The sequence below is a fragment of the Leopardus geoffroyi genome, chromosome B1, assembly GCF_018350155.1.
Source record: "Leopardus geoffroyi isolate Oge1 chromosome B1, O.geoffroyi_Oge1_pat1.0, whole genome shotgun sequence".
Taxonomy (NCBI): Eukaryota; Metazoa; Chordata; class Mammalia; order Carnivora; family Felidae; genus Leopardus; species Leopardus geoffroyi.
In genome coordinates this window covers 133,256,690-133,278,475 of record NC_059327.1, presented here as the reverse complement: position 1 = coordinate 133,278,475, position 21,786 = coordinate 133,256,690, and the positions used below count along the sequence as shown (strand labels likewise).

The 21,786-nt window shown below is 39.4% G+C and overlaps 2 protein-coding genes across 7 annotated transcripts in view; one reads left to right on the top strand and one right to left on the bottom strand.

Moving 5' to 3' along the window:
- Positions 1-18,563, bottom strand: part of SPARCL1 (SPARC like 1) — a 50,402-nt gene extending 31,839 nt beyond the window's left edge. Inside the window, exon 1 of one of the 2 annotated variants that reach the window (XM_045473342.1) lies at positions 18,461-18,563. Coding sequence is in view for 1 of the 2 variants with exons in the window: in XM_045473338.1 (XP_045329294.1) it covers positions 2,403-2,436 (34 nt within the window). In the remaining variant the exon portion in view is untranslated. Of the gene's footprint in view, positions 1-2,402; positions 2,452-18,460 lie in introns of those variants that run through there. The other variant, XM_045473338.1, reaches the window with a different exon arrangement.
- NUDT9 (nudix hydrolase 9) overlaps positions 1-21,086 on the top strand; it is a 103,263-nt gene extending 82,177 nt beyond the window's left edge. For 3 of the 5 annotated variants that reach the window (XR_006711304.1, XR_006711301.1, XM_045473376.1), the window contains one exon: positions 15,127-18,565. Coding sequence is in view for 1 of the 5 variants with exons in the window: in XM_045473376.1 (XP_045329332.1) it covers positions 15,127-15,155 (29 nt within the window). In the remaining 4 variants the exon portion in view is untranslated. Of the gene's footprint in view, positions 1-15,126; positions 18,566-20,253 lie in introns of those variants that run through there. The other 2 variants (XR_006711312.1, XR_006711307.1) reach the window with 2 other exon arrangements.
- Positions 21,087-21,786: the final 700 nt, after the last annotated feature.

Here is a 21,786-nt window from a genome sequence, read left to right as displayed (position 1 = left end):
TAATTATACAGAACTGAGGGTTGATGGGGGGAGGTGGGTAGGGACTGGGCTAAATGGGTGATGGGTACTAAGGGGGGCACATATGAGCACTGGGGTGTTGTATGTAAGTGATTAATCACTAAATTCTACACCTGACACCAAATTTACCACATATGTTAACTAATTAGAATTTAAATAAAACTTCAAAAAAAAAAAGAGGTGAACAATTAGAATGCACTGCTTTGGACTCTGAATTCAGGGTTCTCACATGGCTGCAGAACTGGCTGCAGACAAGAAATCAGAGATTCGGGCATTGCGCCCTTGCTCTGCCAAGTACTAAATACTACTTTTGAGCAAATTACTTAATCTCTCCAAACTTCATGTATAGAATGAAAATAACAATTCCCTGCAATGTCAAAGAGAGCCATTGAGGGGCACCTGGGTGGCTCAGTCGGTTAAGCATCTGACTCTTGATTTTGGCTCAGGTCACAATGCCACGGTTCATGAGTTCAAGCTCTGTGTCAGACGGCACGAAGTCTGCTTGAAATTCTCTCTCTCTCTCTCTCTCTCAACAAACAAACTTAAAAAAATGGGAATCATTGAGGTGGAGAAGCTGTTTGCAAACTCTGAAGTAACAGGCACATGTAAGTAATTATTATTTCCATTGCCCTGCCTTGTGCATCTCATCAATATTATTATAATCATTTATGTCTTCTATTAAGTATGACATAAAGGAAATGAATCTTCAGTGTTCCTTTGCTTTTTCCCTCCATTGTTCCCTGTCTTCTTCTCCTTGGTGATCTCAAACTGCCCAGGAGACCTAGTTCCAAACATGTTTATGTTTAGTTCACTCATTAAAAACAAAAACAAACCTGTCCTATATAACACATATTTAAATTCTAGTTTTCTATATGCTTCTAATCCATACTTAGGAGAAAAGGATATTCCTGAACTAATGTCTTCCTAGCCTCAGGTAAGAGGTATTTTCACATTGGCTTTAGCCCATAGGAGGCTACCACAGTGCTGAAAATCTTGGCATAGCTGTGGGAAGATGTAATAAGACTTGGAGCGAGTATAGAGTTTGTCACATGACCTCTGTCAGCCAACTGTGCAGGTTTTTTGACCATCAACTCAACATCTCCTATGTGATCCCTGATTATTGACTGTGTCCAGAATGGAACTATTTTTTAAGGGTCTCATGTTTATTTCCATCCTGAAGTAAAAAACAAAATATGAAGACAGAATATAACTGTGTCATTTAGAATGACCAAAGTGGGAAATCACCCTGAATTTTCACTTTTTGGTTTTGTTTTGTTTTAAAGTAGGCTTCACATCCAGCGTGGAGCCCAATGTGGGGCTTGAACTCACTACCTGAGATCAACAGCACTCAACAGACTGAGCTACCCAGGCACCCTTCAAATTTTCACTTACAAAGCAGATAACAGTGTTATCTTCTAAAGACTGGACCTCGTGGAACAATCTAGTATCCAGAATGTAGAAGGCCTCGAGTTCTTGTGCTGTGTCCTATGTTGTCCTTCAGACCAGTCACTGGGCATTTTTGTCTCACTGAGCTAATTGTATTTGCCACACACTGATCAAAATAATTTCACAGCCTTTAGCTTATTTTAAGAACTGAACAAATGTGCTGATTTGTATAAATAAGACAGAATAGAGAACTTTCCTGGAAAATGAGAGATATTTTGAAAATAACTGTCACACTGAAGACTACAGGGAGGCTTAATTAGCTGATGCTTGCAAAGTACTTTGAAAATGAAATTCATGATGTCCTTGCTAAGTATGATGAATACCATTTAATCTTGGATAAGTAAAAAGTCACATATTTTGAGGCATTCAAATTTGGTGTGCACTGTCTACAAAATGCAGAATGTCCTTTTTGTAGAAAGAACAAATAAAACTCTTGGTGAAAAATGAAGAAATGAGACAAATTTTTGAATACAAAGTTATTAGTCTTGAAGACTTAAATATGGAGTGTTGATGTGAAATTAGATCGTTATTTAGCCCAACTGAATGAGTCTATCCAGAGACATTGGCATGGCTGAAAGAACACTGGTATAGAATTGGAATCTAAGTTCCAGACCTGAACTGCATCTGCCAGCCAAGAGACTTTATTTTTATTTTTTTAATGTTTTTATTTATTTTTGAGATACAGAGAGACAGAGCATGAGCAGGGGAGGGGCAGAGAGAGAGGGAGACACAGAATCCAAAGCAGGCTCCATGCTCTGAGCTGTCAGCACAGAGCTTGATGTGGAGCTCAAACTCATGGACTGTGAGATCATGACCTGAGCCGAAGTTGGACGCTTAAATGACTGAGCCACCCAGGCGCCCCACCAGGAGACTTTTTGTCAAGTCACTGGTTTCTTCATCTACAAAGTAGGAAAAATTATAGTACCTTTCCTATTTACCTTCTAGGGTTGTTTTGAGACCCAATGTGACCATATAGTCATTTGATGATTTAACCTGTAAAAAATGAAATGAAGGGTATCATTTCTTTACAACATTCATGAGGGAAAAATGGCTTAATAACTCCAATAATTAATGCTTCACTGAGACTTTAACTCATCCTTTTAGAGTTCTTAAGTGTTTTCTTTCTTTCCTTTGTACCACTGTTTCTTTTCATGGGTCTGAAGAGGTTAGAGATGAGAGGTGATAAGGAACTTTGAGGCGAGCTTTTTTCCTCTGTTAGGAGCAGAGTGTCTCATTACCAAACTTTCAGGAGAACCTCATTTGGAATTTTAAAAGATGATAGCTAGACTGCATTTTATAGGAATGGCCTTTCTGGGGAAATGCAGGATTTGACATTCATATGCCTGAAGTTCTTCTACTGGCCAGCCCATGCAGCATGGAAACAAACAGCCAGATGAAATATTTAGCACGGCAGAAACAGGTCTCCCCATTAAGAACTAAACATCCATGAATGTCAACAGCTTACATGGGTAGCTGTTTTAAGACCATTTCTACCATTTCTTATTTAATACACATAAACATTACAGTACAGTGAAGATGACTGTAAATTCTTTGCTGTTCCTCCTGTAAAAAGGTGGAATCTAATTCTCTTCCTCTTAAATCTGGACTGACTTTAGTTACTTGACCATATGATTGAGGCAGAAGTGATGTCTGAGGACTCTGGAGTTTGGCTCATAAGAAGCTTTGGCATTTTGACCTAGATCTCTGGGATATTTGTTTTGGGAGGCCTGATCTTCTTTGTAGGAAACTCGATCCACCGAAGACACTGTTCAATGGTGCCTGCAGATTACAGCTTTCCATCTGTCTTTGCAAAGGCATAGCATATGTGAGCACAGCCACCTAGGACCCTCCAGAGTAGCTCATTTGCTATTTCAGTACCTCTGAGTGACCTGCCCAAACTCCACACCCACACAAGCTTGAGACATTATGAAATGGTTATTGTTTTAAGTCACTAAATGTGTAAGCAGCAATACATAATCAGAATATTAAATATCTTGAGTGAAATAGCACTCAGGTATAGTCAGTAGTAGTAGCATCACTTATCTTCACCCAAATATAGTTTTATTGAAAAAGTAGGCTTTGGGGCATCTGGGTGGCTCAATTGGTTAAGCATCCAACTTCAACTCAGGCCATAATCTCGAGGTTCATGAGTTTGAGCCCCGCCATCGTGCTCTGTGCTAATAGCTCAGAGCCTGGAGCCTACTTCAGATTCTGCGTCCCCCCTCTCTCTGCCCATCCCCTGCTCGCTCTCTCTCAAAAATAAACATTAAAAAAAAAGATTTTTATCATTGACTATTATATATAATAATATACTAGCTTTTATTTTTTGAGATTTTACTATATGCCAGGTACTACACTAAATGTTTCTCTATGAATCATCCATGTATTCCTACCTATTGCCTCACCTCTACCTCAAGGCATATCCATTCAGTGACAGCTTCCTGAGCTCTGGACCACTGTGACCAGTCATGGATGAGGAGTCATGGAAGATGGAATTATTTTTCAGGGACATTCTCAAAGATTTCTCTCTCTCTCCAGCTCAGGAGAAATGAGTACATTCTCCCTCTTCTATAATGTGTAATTGAAAGATTACTTTAATTATTATCTAGAGGATCTCACAGGCTTATCTTAGGCAAGGCTGTGCAATAGCCATGTTTCCACACCTCTTCATCATTCCTCTCAGATCTCCTCATCTTATTGTACCACTCATCACTCACTAATCTCACTGGGTCTCATTTCATAACTCCGTATAGGATGGAGCCATGGAGGCTGTGCTCTTTTCTTTTCCTCAGGCATTTGCCAGCCCTTCTGAAAGTTTCCACTGTTGCCTATGTTAAAAATGATTCCAACAGGCTAAGAGAGCATGAAGATCTGAGCAAACATGGTGTCTTTTTTTTTTTTTTGAAGATTTTATTTTTAGGTAATCTCTACACTCACTCACATGTGGGGCTCAAACTCAACAACCCCAAGATCAAGAGTCACACACTCCACTGACTTGATGCCATTGTAAACATGGTATCTTGAAATCAGTTACAGGTTTTTACTGACCTATAAACAAGGTCAAGTCTTTTTTATTTTTTTGAGAGACAGACAGTGTGTGCAGGGAAGGGACAGAGGGAGAGAGAATCTTAAGCAGGCTCCTTGCCCAGCGTGGAGACCAACATGGAGCTTGAGCTGAAATCAAGAGCTGGGTGCTTAACTGACTGCACCCAGGCGCCCCAAGGTCAAGTCTTCTGACTTTAGTAAATCTCAGGCTATGATTCCTCTGGTTCCTATCATATCATATAGATGATATATATAACTGAAGCTGAATCAAGTATAGTAAAAATGCTTTGCTTTTGGAGCTGTTTGAGAATGGTGTAGTGGGAGAAATTATTTTGGCCATATTTATTTTTCTTTGCTCAGATAATATTATGATAAATGTCTTTTTATTTCTTCTTTCTCTGTGCATGCAGGGTTTTCTCATACTTATTTTTTTCCTGCCCTCATCTTTTTGTATATCATTTGGGGTAATAGATACTTGAGTGTGGCCAGAGGTGGATATACTACGAAGCTAAGAAGCTTAAGCTTTAGAGCTCCTCACTTGAATGGGCTCCTTACAAAGTCCTACACTTAATTTTGATTTTTCTATTTGGAAAAAGAAGTCCCCACACATACAGCAAACTTTTGGTTCACAAATTCTGAATCTACTCCTGAGTATGACTTACCTGAAGGCTTGGGGCATGTGTCATATTGCAGACTTAATAATATCCGAATGGTTTGCTTCATGTTGTTAATGGCATGACAATTCACCTTTTGAAGCCTAGCCCATGATGTGATCAGACATATTATTCCTATTCTTTTTCTGCCTTTAGTTCTTTTCTCTACCCGTCCCCCCTCCCCCCAGTTTATTTTATTCCCTACGTCCCTGGAATTATTTTCCCCTGAATGCCAGGTTCTTAACTTTCTGCTCTGACTATTCTTATTTGAATTTCCCTTATTAGTTAAACTCTACCAGCATAATATAAAACCTCTTTGGATTCAATGGAAAATGTCTCCCTTTTGTTAATAGAGTAAGTTGGTTGTTAAGCTCTGCTAGTTGGGAGAGGAATTTCAAGTGCTTTCAGCTTTGTGAATGTACCAAGAACTATTCACTGGGGTAGTTCTCTTCCAGGATTAAGAAAAACAGTAAATCATACCTAAGAGCAGTTCCAAGTAGCCTCATTCTCATGGTGTTGGGATCTGCTGGGGAACAATGGTGGGCTTTGATGAGTAGTTCTTGTGTGAACCACTAATGAAAGCACTCACTCCAAGTAGAAGTCCCTCCAGGATTCAGCACATGGTTGAAGCTTCTCATGTGCTTTGGCGAGGTCCAACACATTAAACAGGGAGAACAATTGCTTGCCCCAGTGGTGCAATGTTATTCATTACCTGTCTTCTCTGAAAGAAGCAGATACAATAACCCTAATGAATTTTATGGTTGAGATTTGAGGAATTCTTTGAAAATAGGGTGAAAAACCAAAGCATATTTAGGCCTTCAGAGAGGAAGCTCCAAAAGATTCATTTAAGCAAGGAGAGGACACAGCTGGTCTACAGCTGTTTTCTACCTCTCCCACACTGGGAAAAGATTCTTTCCCCCCAGAATCTAGAAACCTTCCATTTGTTCCTCCAGATGCACACCATATCCACTCTCCACTCTTCTCCACCCTGACCTATCCCAGGGCCTGTGAATTGCATCATCAGGTTCTCTTGCCTGATGGTTTCTGTTGGGTACAGCCAGTGGAGTGCACTGCAGGAGAAATTTGGGCGAAGGAGGAGAGCAAAATCAAGGTATACGTTTTCTCAGTGCCCTCTCTGTGACTATGTCCCTCTCCTGAAGGTCATAGCCCCTCTCACCTCTCAGTGATCCTCTCCATGCAGCATTTTCTGTCTGGGTTCAGAAAATGCTCCCTCCCATGGTATGAACAAATTTAGTTCTTATCAGTCTGTTCTTAGAACCCCTTGCAGGTTCTCTATACCCTGCCCACACCTTGATAAATAATCCCATTATACATTTTCTCAAGTCCCCAAATTCAATTTTTTTGGCCTGGATCTGTCATTTCCTTCCTGAAACCTTGACCACACAACACTTGATTCAAAATTTAGTATTCGTGGGTTTGGATATTTTCAGATCCTTTGCCAACAAAGCTGCCTCCTGCTCCCCAGTGCTGCCCTGTTTCAAGTCTGTCCAACAGTTGCTGTGGGGATCCACTTGGAACTTTTGTTGGTATGAAGATTATTCGATGCTAAGGGCATTTGAGATTAAACAGATGCAGAAAGAAACCTTCTTGGAGCTTCCTTTATCTGACCAAAAGCAGAAACTTCTGAGAAATGAGACATTGCCATGAATTCCCTCTTGAGGGCAGATTGTACTCCCAGGAGAGAGACCAAGAGTAAACCTGCCACAAATTCCTCTCCAGGAGAGTTTTGTGGCCACTTATACTTGTATAAACAAACATTTTCACAAAGTTTCTTATCTCCAGTTTGTTCTAAAAACGCTTGTCTTTGCTAAAAAATCTTTTGTCCTTCTCACAGATGCTGTTTCTTCCCCTACTCCTTCCTTTCCCCTTTGAAGTTAGCTATCTATATAAACCTTAAACTTGACCTGCTTAAGGAGCCAGCTACTTTTGTTGGCTTCTGTGTGCATATGAACGAACTTTTTTCTCCTGTTAATCTGTCTTTTGTCAGTTTAATTTGCAGATCCCAAATACTGAATATAAGAGGGTGAGGAAAAGCTTTTTCCTCCTCTACATTGCCTTAGCTGGGGCACATTTTTCTTTTTCTTTATGTTTATTATTGTTAATTTTTTTTTAACGTTTATTTATTTTCGAGACAGAGAGAGACAGAGCATGAACAGGGGAGGGGCAGAGAGAGAGGGAGACACAGAATCTGAAACAGGCTCCAGGCTCTGAGCTGTCAGCACAGAGCCTGACGCAGGGCTCGAACTCACGGACTGTGAGATCATGACCTGAGCTGAAGTCGGACGCTTAACCGACCAAGCCACCCAGGCGCCCCTATTATTGTTAATTTTTGAAGTAAGCTTCATGTCCAGTAGGCTTCAATCCAGTCAGCCTCATGCCCAGTGTGGACACTTAAGCAACTGAATCACCCAGGAATCGCCATGTTTTTCTCTTTAAATGTAGCATAGCAGTCCTCATCTTTGGAGAGAACCCAAAGCTACAAGGTATTCAAATGTGATCAGCACTCAATAAAGATGATTTTGCTGATAAAATCACAGCAAAATCATCTTTATTTTGATTTTTGAAGGGTGAATCAAGGAGTTTTAGAAACAAATATGGACAACTAGGTCTGGGAGTACCTATGGTTTTTTTCACTTTATAGTCCTCTCCCATTTTTCTTGTCATGCAATCTCTAGAAGGTTGACACCAGGATTAATCTGAAACCTTAGAAAGTAAGTTAGTCCCTCTGCTCTTTTCCCCTCCATTATGCAGTCTTTTCTATGCCAAAGGAAATCCAACTCATTAGTTCAGTCTGACTAAACATTTTAAACACTGTTCTAAAACCATTGTTTTTGGGTGGTTAGTCCTGGAACATGTAGAAATTTGCCTAATCAAGAGTAGTCTAATTAGCCAAATTGAAACAAAGTTGTATTTTGGATGAATAATACTGTACAAGGGAATCTGTTGTTAATTCTTTTTGGACAATGACTATTTTTGGTTTCATGACACTAAAAATGTACACACCACATTCAATAACTAGGCTACAGATCTTTAGAGCTATTAGCCCTATTATCATGATGCTGGGAAGTGTGAGGTGAGTCAGCCACCTCCAGCCATGACTATAACCTCAAACCTTACTGTGGCCACCATCCAAACACAGAGGATTTGAGAAAAATAAAACAAAGAACCAAACATATATTAAACATAGGCTAGATTTTTGTCCGTTACCTTGTGGGAAAGAAAAGAAGTCAATCATATCCAGAACTCAGACTATAGTAACCTTGTATGTTTCTACCCAGAGTATTTTTCAAATTATAAGAAAACATTTGCTTTTGAAATCAATCACTTTAAATTGTTTTCAGATTACAAGGGGACATCAATCAGTTGATTTTATCAGTGAGCTAATGCTGTACTCCTTCCCTGCCCCCATACCTAAGAAGCTACTAAAATGCAAGATCACTGGGAGTACCAAGGTTTAAACCAAAAGCGTTCTTAGTTTAAAACAAAAGCCTGTAGTATGTTCCTTTACCTATATTTTAGGAAATTACTGAAAAGTTTTCCTGGAAAGAGCTTAACTTGCACTCCACTGTGAGGTCCTTGAAGGCTACTATTATGTGCTAAAATTGGGGATCAAGAAAGAAAAAGAGAGGGAAAGAAGACACTTGGGGTTCAGCATTTGTGTTTTGATTCTTCTGAATTCCAACAGAATGATGCATTGATTTAGAGTTAGCTCAAAGTTGTTTGGTCCTCAATGAAAGGTTGAGAAAACCCTCTGAACTAATGGCTTGAGAGTTAAAAATGATCCAGTGGGCTAAGAGAGCATGAAGATCTGAGTAAACATGTGTCTTAAAACCAGTTAGAGGTTTTCACTGACATGCAATTACATATATATGTGTGTATATATATATATATATATATGTATATATATATATATATGTGTGTGTATATATATATATATATATATATACACACACACACACACATATATATTTACATATATACATATATATATAGAGAGAGAGAGCGAGAGAGAGAGAGAGAGGGAATAGATGATTAGGTAACTGAGGTTGAATCAAGTATAGTAAAAATGTTTTGCTTTCAGAGGTATTTGAGAATCTTTAAATGGTGGATTTTATACTTCTTTATGTACTTATATTAACTTCATGGGTGTAGCACTTTATCTGAACCTAGGGTGAACTTTATCCTGTTAAAAAAACCTGGGGCGCCTGGGTGGCGCAGTCGGTTAAGCGTCCGACTTCAGCCAGGTCACGATCTCGCGGTTCGTGAGTTCGAGCCCCACGTCAGGCTCTGGGCTGGTGGCTCAGAGCCTGGAGCCTGTTTCCAATTCTCTGTCTCCCTCTCTCTCTGCCCCTTCCCCATTCATGCTCTGTCTCTCTCTGTCCCAAAAATAAATAAACGTTGAAAAAAAAAATTAAAAAAAAAAAACCCACTACTCCATACATATCTGATTAAAAACCTATTAGATAACTGGATGCTCCTTCTAAATTGCCCATGTTTTTGGATAAGCTGAAAACCTGGATTTTATACATATTCTGTGACTATAGTGATTGTGTAGACTGATATTCGAATGTGGTTAAATTTTATTGTTTCAGCAATTATAGACTTATGCCAGGTACTTGTAAAATAGTATTTTCACAAATGACTATTTTGAGAACTGTCTCTGTTTATCTCATTCAGGTTTCAGGAATTTGGGTGACACTTCTGTAAGCAGCGCTGCAGTTTCTCATTATCTTCAAGTGAACAGGTGGCTGACAGGGTGGCATAGGAGGTCAAAGATGTCAGGAACAGATTATAGGAGGATATTAGATTAAATAATTCACTACTTTTTTTTGTTGTTCATTTAACATATTCCAAATTCAATAAAAAAAAAGTCATCTTGCTGATGATGAGGGACCATAAGGCAAGCAGAGGGCAAAGCACAAGCTAGCACCAATTCCAACCCCCTCCCCGCCCAGGGTGGGATGTATGCTACATTCTTCAGGCACTCCTGGCTGCCCAAGGACAAAGGAAAGGGAAAGAACACCAATGATTAACTGATAGAGGTCACAATCATGCAGGACAGGAGTCTCTATCAGTTTACAAATATCTTAGTGAATTATAAGAAAAAGGCAATCTTATCAATAGCTTAACTTCCAGAAACCTATAGACTCAGTTTCCTGGAGCCCTTAATATCACCCTCCCCTCTATAGTGACTTGGGGAGCAAAAACAAGAAGGAAATGGCAGGTAAAATGAAATTTCCTCATAACCTGCAGCCCACTGACAAATACTTGAGGTAAATACAGAGTATAACATTTCTCCAGGAACCCCCTACCGTCTTAATGATAATGCTTTGCTAGAGGGAAAACAACCGCAGCTCTACAATAGCAAGGCCTCAGGTATCTTAGGAGTTCTCTTTAGCATATCAAAGTCCCTCTGGAGGCCTCCCTTTTGCCTTTACCTCTCACAACTCCACAGTATATAACCAGTCACTCCTCACAACCCCAGTGCAGCTCTTTCTGCCCATGGGTCCTGTCCCTGTGCTTTAATAAAATCACCTTTTTGTACCAAAGATGTCTCAAGAATTCTTTCTTGGCCATTGGCTCTGAACTCTCATCACTCCAAAACCCCATCACTGAATCAAAAATATGTGTCTGGAGAGAGGCTCAAAATTTGCTTTGGTCAACTAATAGATGCTTGAGAAAATCCCCAGAAACTCCAGCATCAGATATGAAAATATTTTTCCTTCTTATGAGAATGGGAGTAGTAATAGATTATGACCACTGTTCCTACTCAAGCAAGTGAAGGTCACTGCAACCTTTCTGCATAGTTGCCTAAGAGAAAGCAGAACACAGTCATACCCGCTGCTTGAAGCCCCTTTATTTGGCTTCCTTTTGTATCAAAAGGATTGGCTTTCACCATGGGAGAGGTTGTAATTGGATTTTACCATGAAAGGAGGTTGTAATTAGATTTCTCAGCAGGTCTACAAGCTCCCTCCCTGGAAAAACAAGGAAAAGGGCCTGGTTATCCTTTCCTCTAGCTGGGAAGGTAGCCCAGCTAAGCTTGAAGGGATTAATGAAAGGCACAGGCAAAGTAGGCCATGTGTGTATCATCCAACCCCATATGATGGAGCAAAGACCTCTCTGGCCTCTAAGACCAGTGTTTGGTCCTTTAGATTGAGGGTGGAAAGCAGTGCATGCGATAGGTAAATATTGCTTGGACACTGCATTTGGTGTGGAACATTTCTAAAAGGAACCCTCTGACACTCGGTCTATCTTTTGATGTCCTGCAATTTCTATCTCCCAGAGAAAGGAAGGGCACCTAAAGTCTGGCACTCCCGAGAATATCATCCTCCATCTAGATTTAAGAGTGAACTTACACAAACTTACCAGAATATATTTTGGGTACTCTGATTCGTTTTGAGTTCTTATCTGTAATTGGTTGCATTTCGGTTTCTAGGGTATTTTCTAGAAGTTTAAATTAGAGTAAGATTGGGTCAGAGTAGATTTTTGTATTTGATTTCTTTTTAGCTTCTAAAGTTTTTTAGAACACTAAATAAATTTATTACTTTAAAGCACTAATTTAAATTTGAACTTAAAAAAATAAGTCTTCTTTTCGAAGTTCTGCTGTCATCTTGCTGCTTAAATCTACCTACTGTAACCATTTTTCTCAACCTGGCACTTCTCGTGTCACTACCTCTTCTTTTTATATCCCTTCTCTTTTCTTTTCTCTTAAGCATTAACAAGCTCTCTGACCAATGAACTAGTGTAAACAGCTATCCATTCCTCTAAAAGGAGGAACAGGCTTGGAGTCTATTCTTTTCTAGCTCTTCTATTGGCTGTGTAAATGACTCCTTGGAAATGTTAGTGCTGGGAGTTATTGTTTGAAGTCTTTTTAACTGAACTTCCCTCTTGTTGCCTGGAGTTACCCAGGCAGCTGAACTGCCCCCTTTCTCCCTAGATCTTGGCTTCTTCTTAGGCAGTCCCAGCCAAACTTACAAGTCTTCCTCCTTCCCTTCTAGGCCAAGGAAACTAAACAAACGTTGCTTCAACACTTTTGGTTTTCAAGGCAGATTATGATTACTTGATCTGTTCATCTTACCTTGTCTAAAGTCCAACAAACTGAGAAAGACACACCATATATCCTAGAAAAAGGAGAGGTTTGCATTGACCATTTTCCCTATTTTTCTTCTTACTATTGGCATATCATTTCTTAGAGTATGCACATCCATGCTTCTAAATAAGGCTAGGTATATCTTCTGTTGAATTCATTTATATCAGAGGAAGCCTGTAGGCTGCTATTTTTAGTAATTATTTTAACTGTGGAAAAATTTCCTTTCAGGGAAATGTAGTAAACAAAATGATCATCATGGTTATTTCATAATCAATCACAAACAGATCATTTTCCTTCACCCTGTCTTTACATAATAGTCAAAGCTTTTATTATTAGAGAGCAAACCCTTTAGTCACATTTTGGCTAACATATACATACTGTTACCCGATCCAGAGTTAACACTGATGCTTCAGGGCTTTTAAAGTATTAATGAGTCTCTTAGGAGAGCTCTGTAGCTTGACATTAAAGTCATCTGAAGGATTAAAAAAGATGTTCTTCTATTTTGAGTTCTCTGCTGAGTCACCATCTGACATCAAGGTGACCCAGCCCTGTGAATGATAAAGATTTTCTGGAGCTTTGACCTTCAACTCACCGTCATCCTTCCTAACCAAACCTACTACAATCATGTGGGGCCGAGTGAGGGATAAACACGGTTTATGTCAGTTGGGGCACTGAGTCCAACCTGGTTTTGACAAGAGTTCAACATGAATCAAGCAGATAATAAAAATGCTTAGTGATCAGGGAAGAGGGTATTGTGGAGAGTTGCTTAGGATTTGCATCTCCCATCTCTCTGCTCTTTGCTCTCAGAGGAGCTGGCCTTCTCTGTATTCCTCAAATAGACCATGATCTCACTTGCTGCGGGGTCTTTGCACAAGGTGTCACAGTGTTAGAATTCTCTTGCCAGCACCCACTTGCCCCAATCACCACACACACACACACACACACAAGCATACACAAGCACACACAGAGACACCACAGAGTAACATCTATTTAGCCTTCAGATCAAAACAGCCATCAGTGACCTTCGGCAGAGGTCAGGCTCCTTAAACATACTTTCTTAGAACAAAGGTGCTTTACCCTCTTAACACTTATTTCAGCAGATGATTATATACAATACAAATTCAAATATACTGTGACTTTTTCATCCCCCAAATTATGCTATAAAAAAGAGGGATTTGCTTTATATTTTAGTGCTTCTGAGATCTCTCACATTAAAGACCACTGTCTCAATGACTTCATTTTGAACAACAAAGTATTGTTTCAGGAAAACAGCCTGAAATGATCTCAAGCAATGCTTATTTTTGTCATGCTTAAGATGGTCATCTTGACAATAAAAAAGGAGGTAAAGATATTTAAAGCAGATTTAGTAATTATTCGTGAGGTATGACTTCATTATTGCAAGTGTTAAAATCGCAGTTTTAGAAAACCACACTTTACAAACTCAAGTGTTTTCAAATAAGCCTTGAAAGAGGGCTGGAAAAAACAAAGAAGTAATAAATAGAATGAGAATTTATGCTTAGGGATCCAATTTGCAGCATCCACAGATTTTTAAGAAGTGTGTTATAAACAACTTGCGGAGGACTGATGATGCGTTAGTCTGTACTAGATAATTACAGAGTGGATTCAGTGAGTAGATCTTAGGTATCCTCTAAGTACATATTACAATTTACTACCCGTTTGTGCATTTAGGTTGGCCAAGGACTTTGGCTGAGAATCTTTTCATTAGGAAAATAAAGATGGCTTTGTATTCAAGGTCACCTTATGTTTGGGCATAAGCACTTTTTATTAATGTGATGATTTACTTAATGACAGTCTCCCTAACTACACAGTAAGTGCCACTAGAGCACAGCCCTCTCTATATTCACTCCTGCAGCATCTCTGGCATTTCTCATGGTATAGAACATTGAAATGCATGAGTCTTTCAAGACATAAGATTATTTATTGACATAATTGCATGGTCTGGAAAACACTGGAGAGACTAAAACACTAAGATGCTTTAATGCAAAGCATCTTAATAAAAGATGTTTTAATAACCTTTTACTCTGTTAATCAAGATGAGAATTTTCTTTATAAATGTAAAAACCCTTATTTATTTATTTTTCTTTAGAAATTCAATGGTTCACATTTATACAATGATAATTCTGACACCTATATTCATTACAGTTTACTCATTGGGAAATTCCAAGTTCAAAACAGCTAGCTCTGGGGCACGTGGGTGGCTCAGTCAGTTGAGTGTCTGACTCTGATTTCAGCTAAGGGTCTTGGGATCAAGCTCTGCATTGGGCTCCATGCTGAACGGGAAGCAGAGCCTGCACTCTCTCTCCCCTCTCTCTGCCCCTCTACTCTGCCCAAGCTCTCTCTTAAAAAAAAAAAAAAAAAAAGCTATTTCCATCAAAGTTGGACATAGCGTCACGATCTCGCGGTCCGGGAGTTCGAGCCCCGCGTCAGGTTCTGGGCTGATGGCTCAGAGCCTAGAGCCTGTTTCCGATTCTGTGTCTCCCTCTCTCTCTGCCCCTCCCCCGTTCATGCTCTGTCTCTCTCTGTCCCAAAAATAAATAAACGTTGAAAAAAAAAAAAAAAGTTGGACATAGCGATGACAAGTATTAAAAGACTATTAAAAGTATTAAAAAGTATTAAAAGAACTACTACTTATTGAGCACTTACACACATCATTTCGGTTAATCTGACAATGAATTAGCTGTTACCCCCATCTAACAAATAAGGGATATAGGGGCCTGGCAAGCCTAACAGCTAACCTTGACCACTGGTCACATACTGTAATGAGAGCCTTACACACACTATCTCATTCAATCTCCACAACAATTTCATGACTATTCTTATCTCTGTTTGCAGATGAGAAGACAGAGGCAAAGAGTGTGTAAGGTAAAACACTAGAGAGTGCCCGGGTGCAAGTCCTGGTAGACGCCCCAGAATCCCCCTGGATAACCACTGTACTGTGGTGCATTGTGAAGATGGGAGGAGCCGGCAGGAACTCGGAAAATGGATTTATTCTGGGCTGTGCAGTATGTGCTTTGAAGTGAGGTTATTTCTATCTCTCTTCCTTTGCCTTCCCAGTAGTTCTCCCCCTGCACTCCAGAGTAAACTGGTCACTGTTTTAGTAGCTTTCTTGTTCATTTTCTTAACACCTATTCATCGAATCTCTAAAGAAAACATTTAGCTACTCCAATTGGTGTACATAGTTGGTTGCATAATAGGAAGGAAACAAGCCAAGACTGGAGACTTCATTTCTAAAGAAGGATTTTAGAGCAGACTAAGAGTTATTTCACAGAGTGGGTCATGAAACTCAGTCTCTCTATACCCTTTCATCGCTATGACGACAGGCTGCTCCTGCTACATGTAGCCAGAAAAAGCAGCTGACATTTCAATGCTAGGAGCACAGGGGGAGAGGTTTACAAAAACAAAAAACAAAACCCAAACCCTTTCGTTTGAATTTCAGTTAGAAAGGAAAAAATACCCCTGGAGCAAGTCAAAACCCCTATTCTTGCCTTTAGAAAAGATAAGAAAGGAGAAATGTTGGGGGCCTTCTCCCCTGTCCAACTAGGCCAATAAAACAGAATCAAGTGCAAAGCAGCATTTCATCTCACTCTCTTAATGGCAATCTGAAACAGAAAACTCCCTTTGGTTTCATTGGACTTGGTCCTTAAGAAGAAACTAATTGATGAAGCAGTAAAGACTCACAGTAATAAATACTTCATGTAGAGCAACCCCCCCCCCCAGGGGAGTACAGTAGATTCAGATTTATTTTTCCATTCCTTTGAATAAAAAAAAAGACAATTCAAAGAATATTCCCTTCTCAATCCCCAATTTTGTTATCAGAAAAATCATTTCAAGTGTATAACTGAATACTTTCTCACGCTGTGCCACTCTGCCAGGTGCTACACTTGGTATTTTAAAAACATCTCATTTAACTCCTACAACAACTGCATTTGTGGGTATTATTATCACTGCTTGCTTAATAGATGGGTAAACTAAGAAACCTTGAGGGAAAACCGAGAGTAAATTCCTTTTTACAGAGTTCCAGTTGGGACACCTAGGTAGGGTGGTGTTTTCATTATTAGCTATGATTAACTGATTGCTTCATATGCACCAGGCATAGGGGTTTTCTTGACTTAATTATCATAACAAATCTCTGAAATGGCAAATAATTTTATGATCCTCATTTCCACAGATGAGGGGACTGAGGCTCAAAGACTCATTTGTCCAAAGTCACAGAGCCTGGTAAAGCCCAGGTATAAGCCACGTCTGTGTGTTTCCAGAATTCATGATCTTACTTTATTACACCATCTCCTACAATTATTAGAGACCGCACATTCTGTCCCCCAGAGTTCTGTGTACCTTTTGATGCCCAACACAAAAACCAGGCCCAGGTGGTATTATCAGTGCAAGCTCAGCCTTTGGCAGATGCCCTGTGGGCCTTGTGTGAACCAGACCCCAGCTTAGCTGGCCATCTCTTGGGCAGCCAGGTCTACTGGGGAAGTTCTCCTGGATTTATGGGGCCCCTTTCCCCTTCACTGAAGGCTGTTCCAGAAGGACATGTAAAGGAAAAGGGCACCTGAAGTCTTTTAACAGCAGTTGTTTATGTTTTTCTTGGTGGAAAAAGCATAAACAAACAAATATTTGTATACTGTTATTAAATGGAATAAAAATAATAGTCAAGAGAAAATGAAATGAATAGTGTTCTGGAGTTGTCTAGAGACATCACTGTTCATTTCATTCTTGTCATCACTATTTATTTTTATGTAGTTGATAAGTGAAGTTGCACATGAGAAAGTACTGGGGATCGAACCCCAAAAGACCTGGAGAAGAAACCTCAGGAATTGCTAAATAGGTGCACAGAAATTCCATAAAAGGAAAAAGGCAAGATTCATGAATAACATGTACGCATTCTTTTTAAAAATTTGGGAAGTAGCATTAGTTGATTGGATGATAAGTAGATGAAACAGACTGATTGCTCTTCTTTGCTAGATCTGGTTGAATGAATAGAAATATAAACTTAAATCTTTCCTAAGAGGCGTGTCCTTTTTTTAAACAGTCATGGTTAACAATAGTCACTACCACCAAAGTTTAGATGAATAAGCTCCGAACTCAAAAAAAGTTGGTATCCAAGAGAGAGGGGAGAATTTATTAAAAAGATTTTTGCTGAGTTGGATCGAGTGAACATTTCTATTCAGTGCAGTCAGGCAGTGGGCCAGAGGAAAGCTCAGACACAATGCCAAGGTGACATATTTAACCTCTTTGCAGATTAAAGGCAGTGCAAAAGAGACAGTCTTTCCTCAGTACTGCTTGGTTATAGTATCAACAGTACCCATCTACAGTTGAAAGGATGGTTTTCTCCTGCAGGGGGACCTCTAATACCTAGGAGGAATGAGTGAGCATGACGTACATTATTGTTTTATTCTAGTAGAGCCAGAATGATAATACCGTATGATATAGGATTTGCCATAATCTCCTCAGCTCTCTGGTTTCCCTACCTCCTTCCCTCCCCAAGTAGGACATCATCAGGAATTAGAGAAATTTTATGTGTGTGCACCTTAAAAAACAATGGAGGGAGACAAGAGACAGCTAGTCATAAAAGTATAAAAGGGAATTAGGAAAGGAATAATAGTCATAATAACTAAAAAACAATAAAAGAAGATTATAGTAGTGCAGCAATTTTCCTGCCTTTTGGAAAAGCAAAATGTTCCATGTCTATATTGCTGGTAGGTACACACTGGGACAGTGGTGGTGATGAAATAATTTCAGATAATTTAAACATGGAAAACATACATGTTACTTTGATTTGAAAGTTCTTTTTTTAAACTACTTCCCTTATGATTTACTTAATATACTCAGTAAAATATTTCTATTAAACACATTTCCAGATTCAGACTTCACCAAGATCTGAATGCTAATCTGGCCAACAACAGTTCTACATTTGTGTTCTTGGTCTTCATTAAAACCATCATTTATTACTACTTACTACATAATCTTGAAGAAGAAAAGGAAACATGAATACAAGAGTTAAAATTTCTTACTAAGTAGCTTTTCTGTAAATCACACAAATTTTTTTTTTTTTTGTAAATAAATGGCTTTGTCCTAGGAAAAAAATACTAGACATCTTCATTGGATCATGCAGTGTAGTATAACAAATGCAATTAGATGATACAGTAAACTTATTAAAATTTACCTTCAAGTAGGTGGCTGGACCCAGAGCCTCGATACAAAATTGCAGTTGAATCCTCTCTTTGCACACAGCCAAGAAATAAAAGTTTGACAAATACCCAATACACTTTAAAAAATCTCTTCCCTCATTAGCTCTGCTTCTCTGCCCAGACACACATTCGAGTCTGTTGGAGTTGAAATTCTGCTGCTCTGTCAACTAGTCAGGGTCTGAGGTGACAGACAAATGTGGAGGTTGGCACTGGGGGTATTTCAGGCTGTCATCGTTTTTGTTGCAGATTCCTGCAGTTCTCCGGCAGGCTGGCCTCTCCGAGGGCGCGAGGAGCTTTCCAGGCAGTGCAAGCCAACAGGGAAAGAGCTCATTCTGCCAGAGAGACTATGGGGTTAACAGTCCTCCCCTCAAGCTCTTGTTCTCAGAAGCTAATAACTTGGCCAGAAGAGAAGCACGTGGCTCTTCATGCTTTTTTTTTTTTCCCCCTTTTTCAAATAACTCTAAAAGCAAGCAGGATCCCTTTTTTGGGGATTTTTTATTTTAAGACTTTGAAAAGAAACTCTACTGTTGTTTCTTAAAGGAAATTGAGGGGGGGTTAAGGAAGGGGAGAAGAATAATTGCAGCAGATGCATTTTTAAATTTTTTAATTGGAAACTGTCTCACGAATATACTCTCGATTTTAATCATAGCAGGGTACTTCAGATACTTCAAACTTTCTTTAAATGACCTTCAGGGATTTATGTATATATGAAGCATCACTCATTCATATTATAGATCACTTGTATGCTGATTCAGAAATCTTTGCGGTTCACAGACTATTATTCTCCCCACACAACTCCCTACTAACCGCCCCCCCCCCCCCCAGTATAATGACTGATCTGTTAAGAAATATTCTCATGAAATAGACTGGCGTTATGCATTTATTTTTGACTTGGCATTCTGGTTGTTTGTGTCTAATCTGTTCTACTGCTACTCTCACATTTATTGTACATTTATTGTGTGTCAGACACTGTGCTAACAGTTTGTTATGTGCATTATTTCAGTTGAGTCTCACACGTTTATATGAGGTGAGTATGCTCCCATTTGAGGGTGGTGTAGTATTAAGTGGTAAAGTCTGCATGTTTTGAGGCCACACAGCTTGAGTTTACATCCTGGCCTCACCACTTCCCAACTATATGACCTGGGACAAATTATGTAACCTCTCAAAGCTTCAGTATCCTTATCTATAAGATGGGGGATACAAATATGGGGATGAGAATAATATCTATCTCAGGCAGTTGTTCTGAGTTTTAGGTAAATACAAATGCACAGAACACCTCCTGTCACCCAGCAGATGCTCAAATGTTAGCTATTGTGGTTTATAGGAGGAAACCTAGGCTTAGTAGCTGAGTGATTTTTCCAGAGTCTCCAGCTCGTAAAGGTAAAGAGTGGGATTCCAACCCAGCTACCTTGGCCAACTGCTATGCTTGTGTTACTCAAACTACAGGCTATAATACCTCCTTCTGAGTGAGCTGTGAGTTCCTTGAGGGTAGAGATGTGCTCCTTCTTCCTGGCACAGTGCTTTGCAGACTGTAAATGCTCCATTAACTTCAAATGAATGGTTATAATTTAATTTAGATTTTCTACATTTATGCCAAAGTCAGGCCAAAAGCAAAACAATGACAACAAAACTAAACAAACACCCCACCTACAGTTGTAGGCAAATATGTCCTCAGACAACTGTCTCTAGCCACTTTAGGAACATTTGCCCTATTTATTTGTCAGAACACCACAAAAGAAAGGTAACAATAATTATCTCTGTTTTGCAGTTGGGGAAATTTGGAAGCAGAGGAAACTGGGCAATTTGCCTAGGAACCGAAAACAAGTCACCGCGCAGCTGGGAAGTGTCTCACGACTCTACCATCAGGATTACTTGTTCCTAACGGCCTTTGCAGGCACAGGATGAAATGACGTGATGTCCTTTTGCCTCAGACAATGGGATGTTTTTCCTTAGCCAAGGTCTAGGGTGTAAGCAGTCTCCTCAGAGGCAGGATCAAAGGAGTGGTCTGTGTTCGACTTTGCTTCTCTGCCTCTGTGCACATCTGGGTCTGAGAGGTGGAGGAGACAGAGGCACCATTTTTTCCAACAGTTCCCGAGGGCCACGGGGATGAGGTACTATTGCAGGGTATGTAGGATAAGCATTTCTGAAGATTTTCCCTGGTTTGGCTATGGAAATTTTCTCTGGAGCCCAAATATGGACTTCTTATTCTAACCACATTCCCTATTTATTTGAGATAGCTTTATGAGATTGATTTCAGGTAATTACATCAATTCACTGAGAATGTAGGGAAAGTTTGAGCTAGAGGACAATGGAAAAAAATTTGCTCAACAAAAATACTTTTTTCTAATACTAAAATTGATATTTTACATTTCTATGAAAGGATCAAAGTGAAATTTCTTAAGGAATCTATATGAACATAAAAATAATTTGGTTAATGCAAACTACATCTCTTAAATGAAAATATGCGATTTATCTCTTAAGTGTAAATATATAGGTACAGAGTTCATTTGTAGGTGGCAAATCTTGAGAATTTTGACTGTGTTTCTTATAACTAGATAACAGAGTATTATTTTTTTTAATAAAAAAACTTTGAATTTACAATGTCTTTTAAGTATGGCTTTATTTTAGGAATGTTCATGGGCAGATATCCAAACTCTTATTGTTTCTAAGGCTGTCATTTCTAAAATAGTTTACAGTGCATGAAGCTGAAGACAATAAACCTATAATATCCACCTAACAGATGGAGCTGTAGATCGGATTTAGAAACTCACCCAGCATCTTGGGGTACTTGGGTGGCTCAGTCCATTAAGCATCCGAGTCTTGATTTCGGCTCACATCATGGTCTCGGAGTTTGTGAGTTCGGGCTCTGTGCTGACATAGAGCTCTGCGCTGACAGTATGGAGCCTGCTTGGGATTCTCTGTCTCCCTCTCTCTCTGCCCCACCCCCCTCAAACAAAACAAAACAAAACAAAACAAAACAAAACAAAACAACACAACACAAACAAAAGCCAGAGAAACTTACCCAGTGCCTAAATGTGATTGGAGAACTTTGACAAATAAAGAGCGTATCAATTACTACATATGAACTGATCCATATAACATCAGCATTGGTCAAAAGGGTCTCACAAAAGCCAACATCAAAGTTTTTTTTTTTTTTTTTTTTAACTAAATGCTAAGTGCTAAGATTCCTTTTGAGAATCTGACAAAAGCTGTGGGCAAGCTCCTAAAATACATTTATGAATTACCCACCCCCCCCCGGGGTTCCATGAACTTAAGAACCTCTGATTTAGGTAAACAGAGA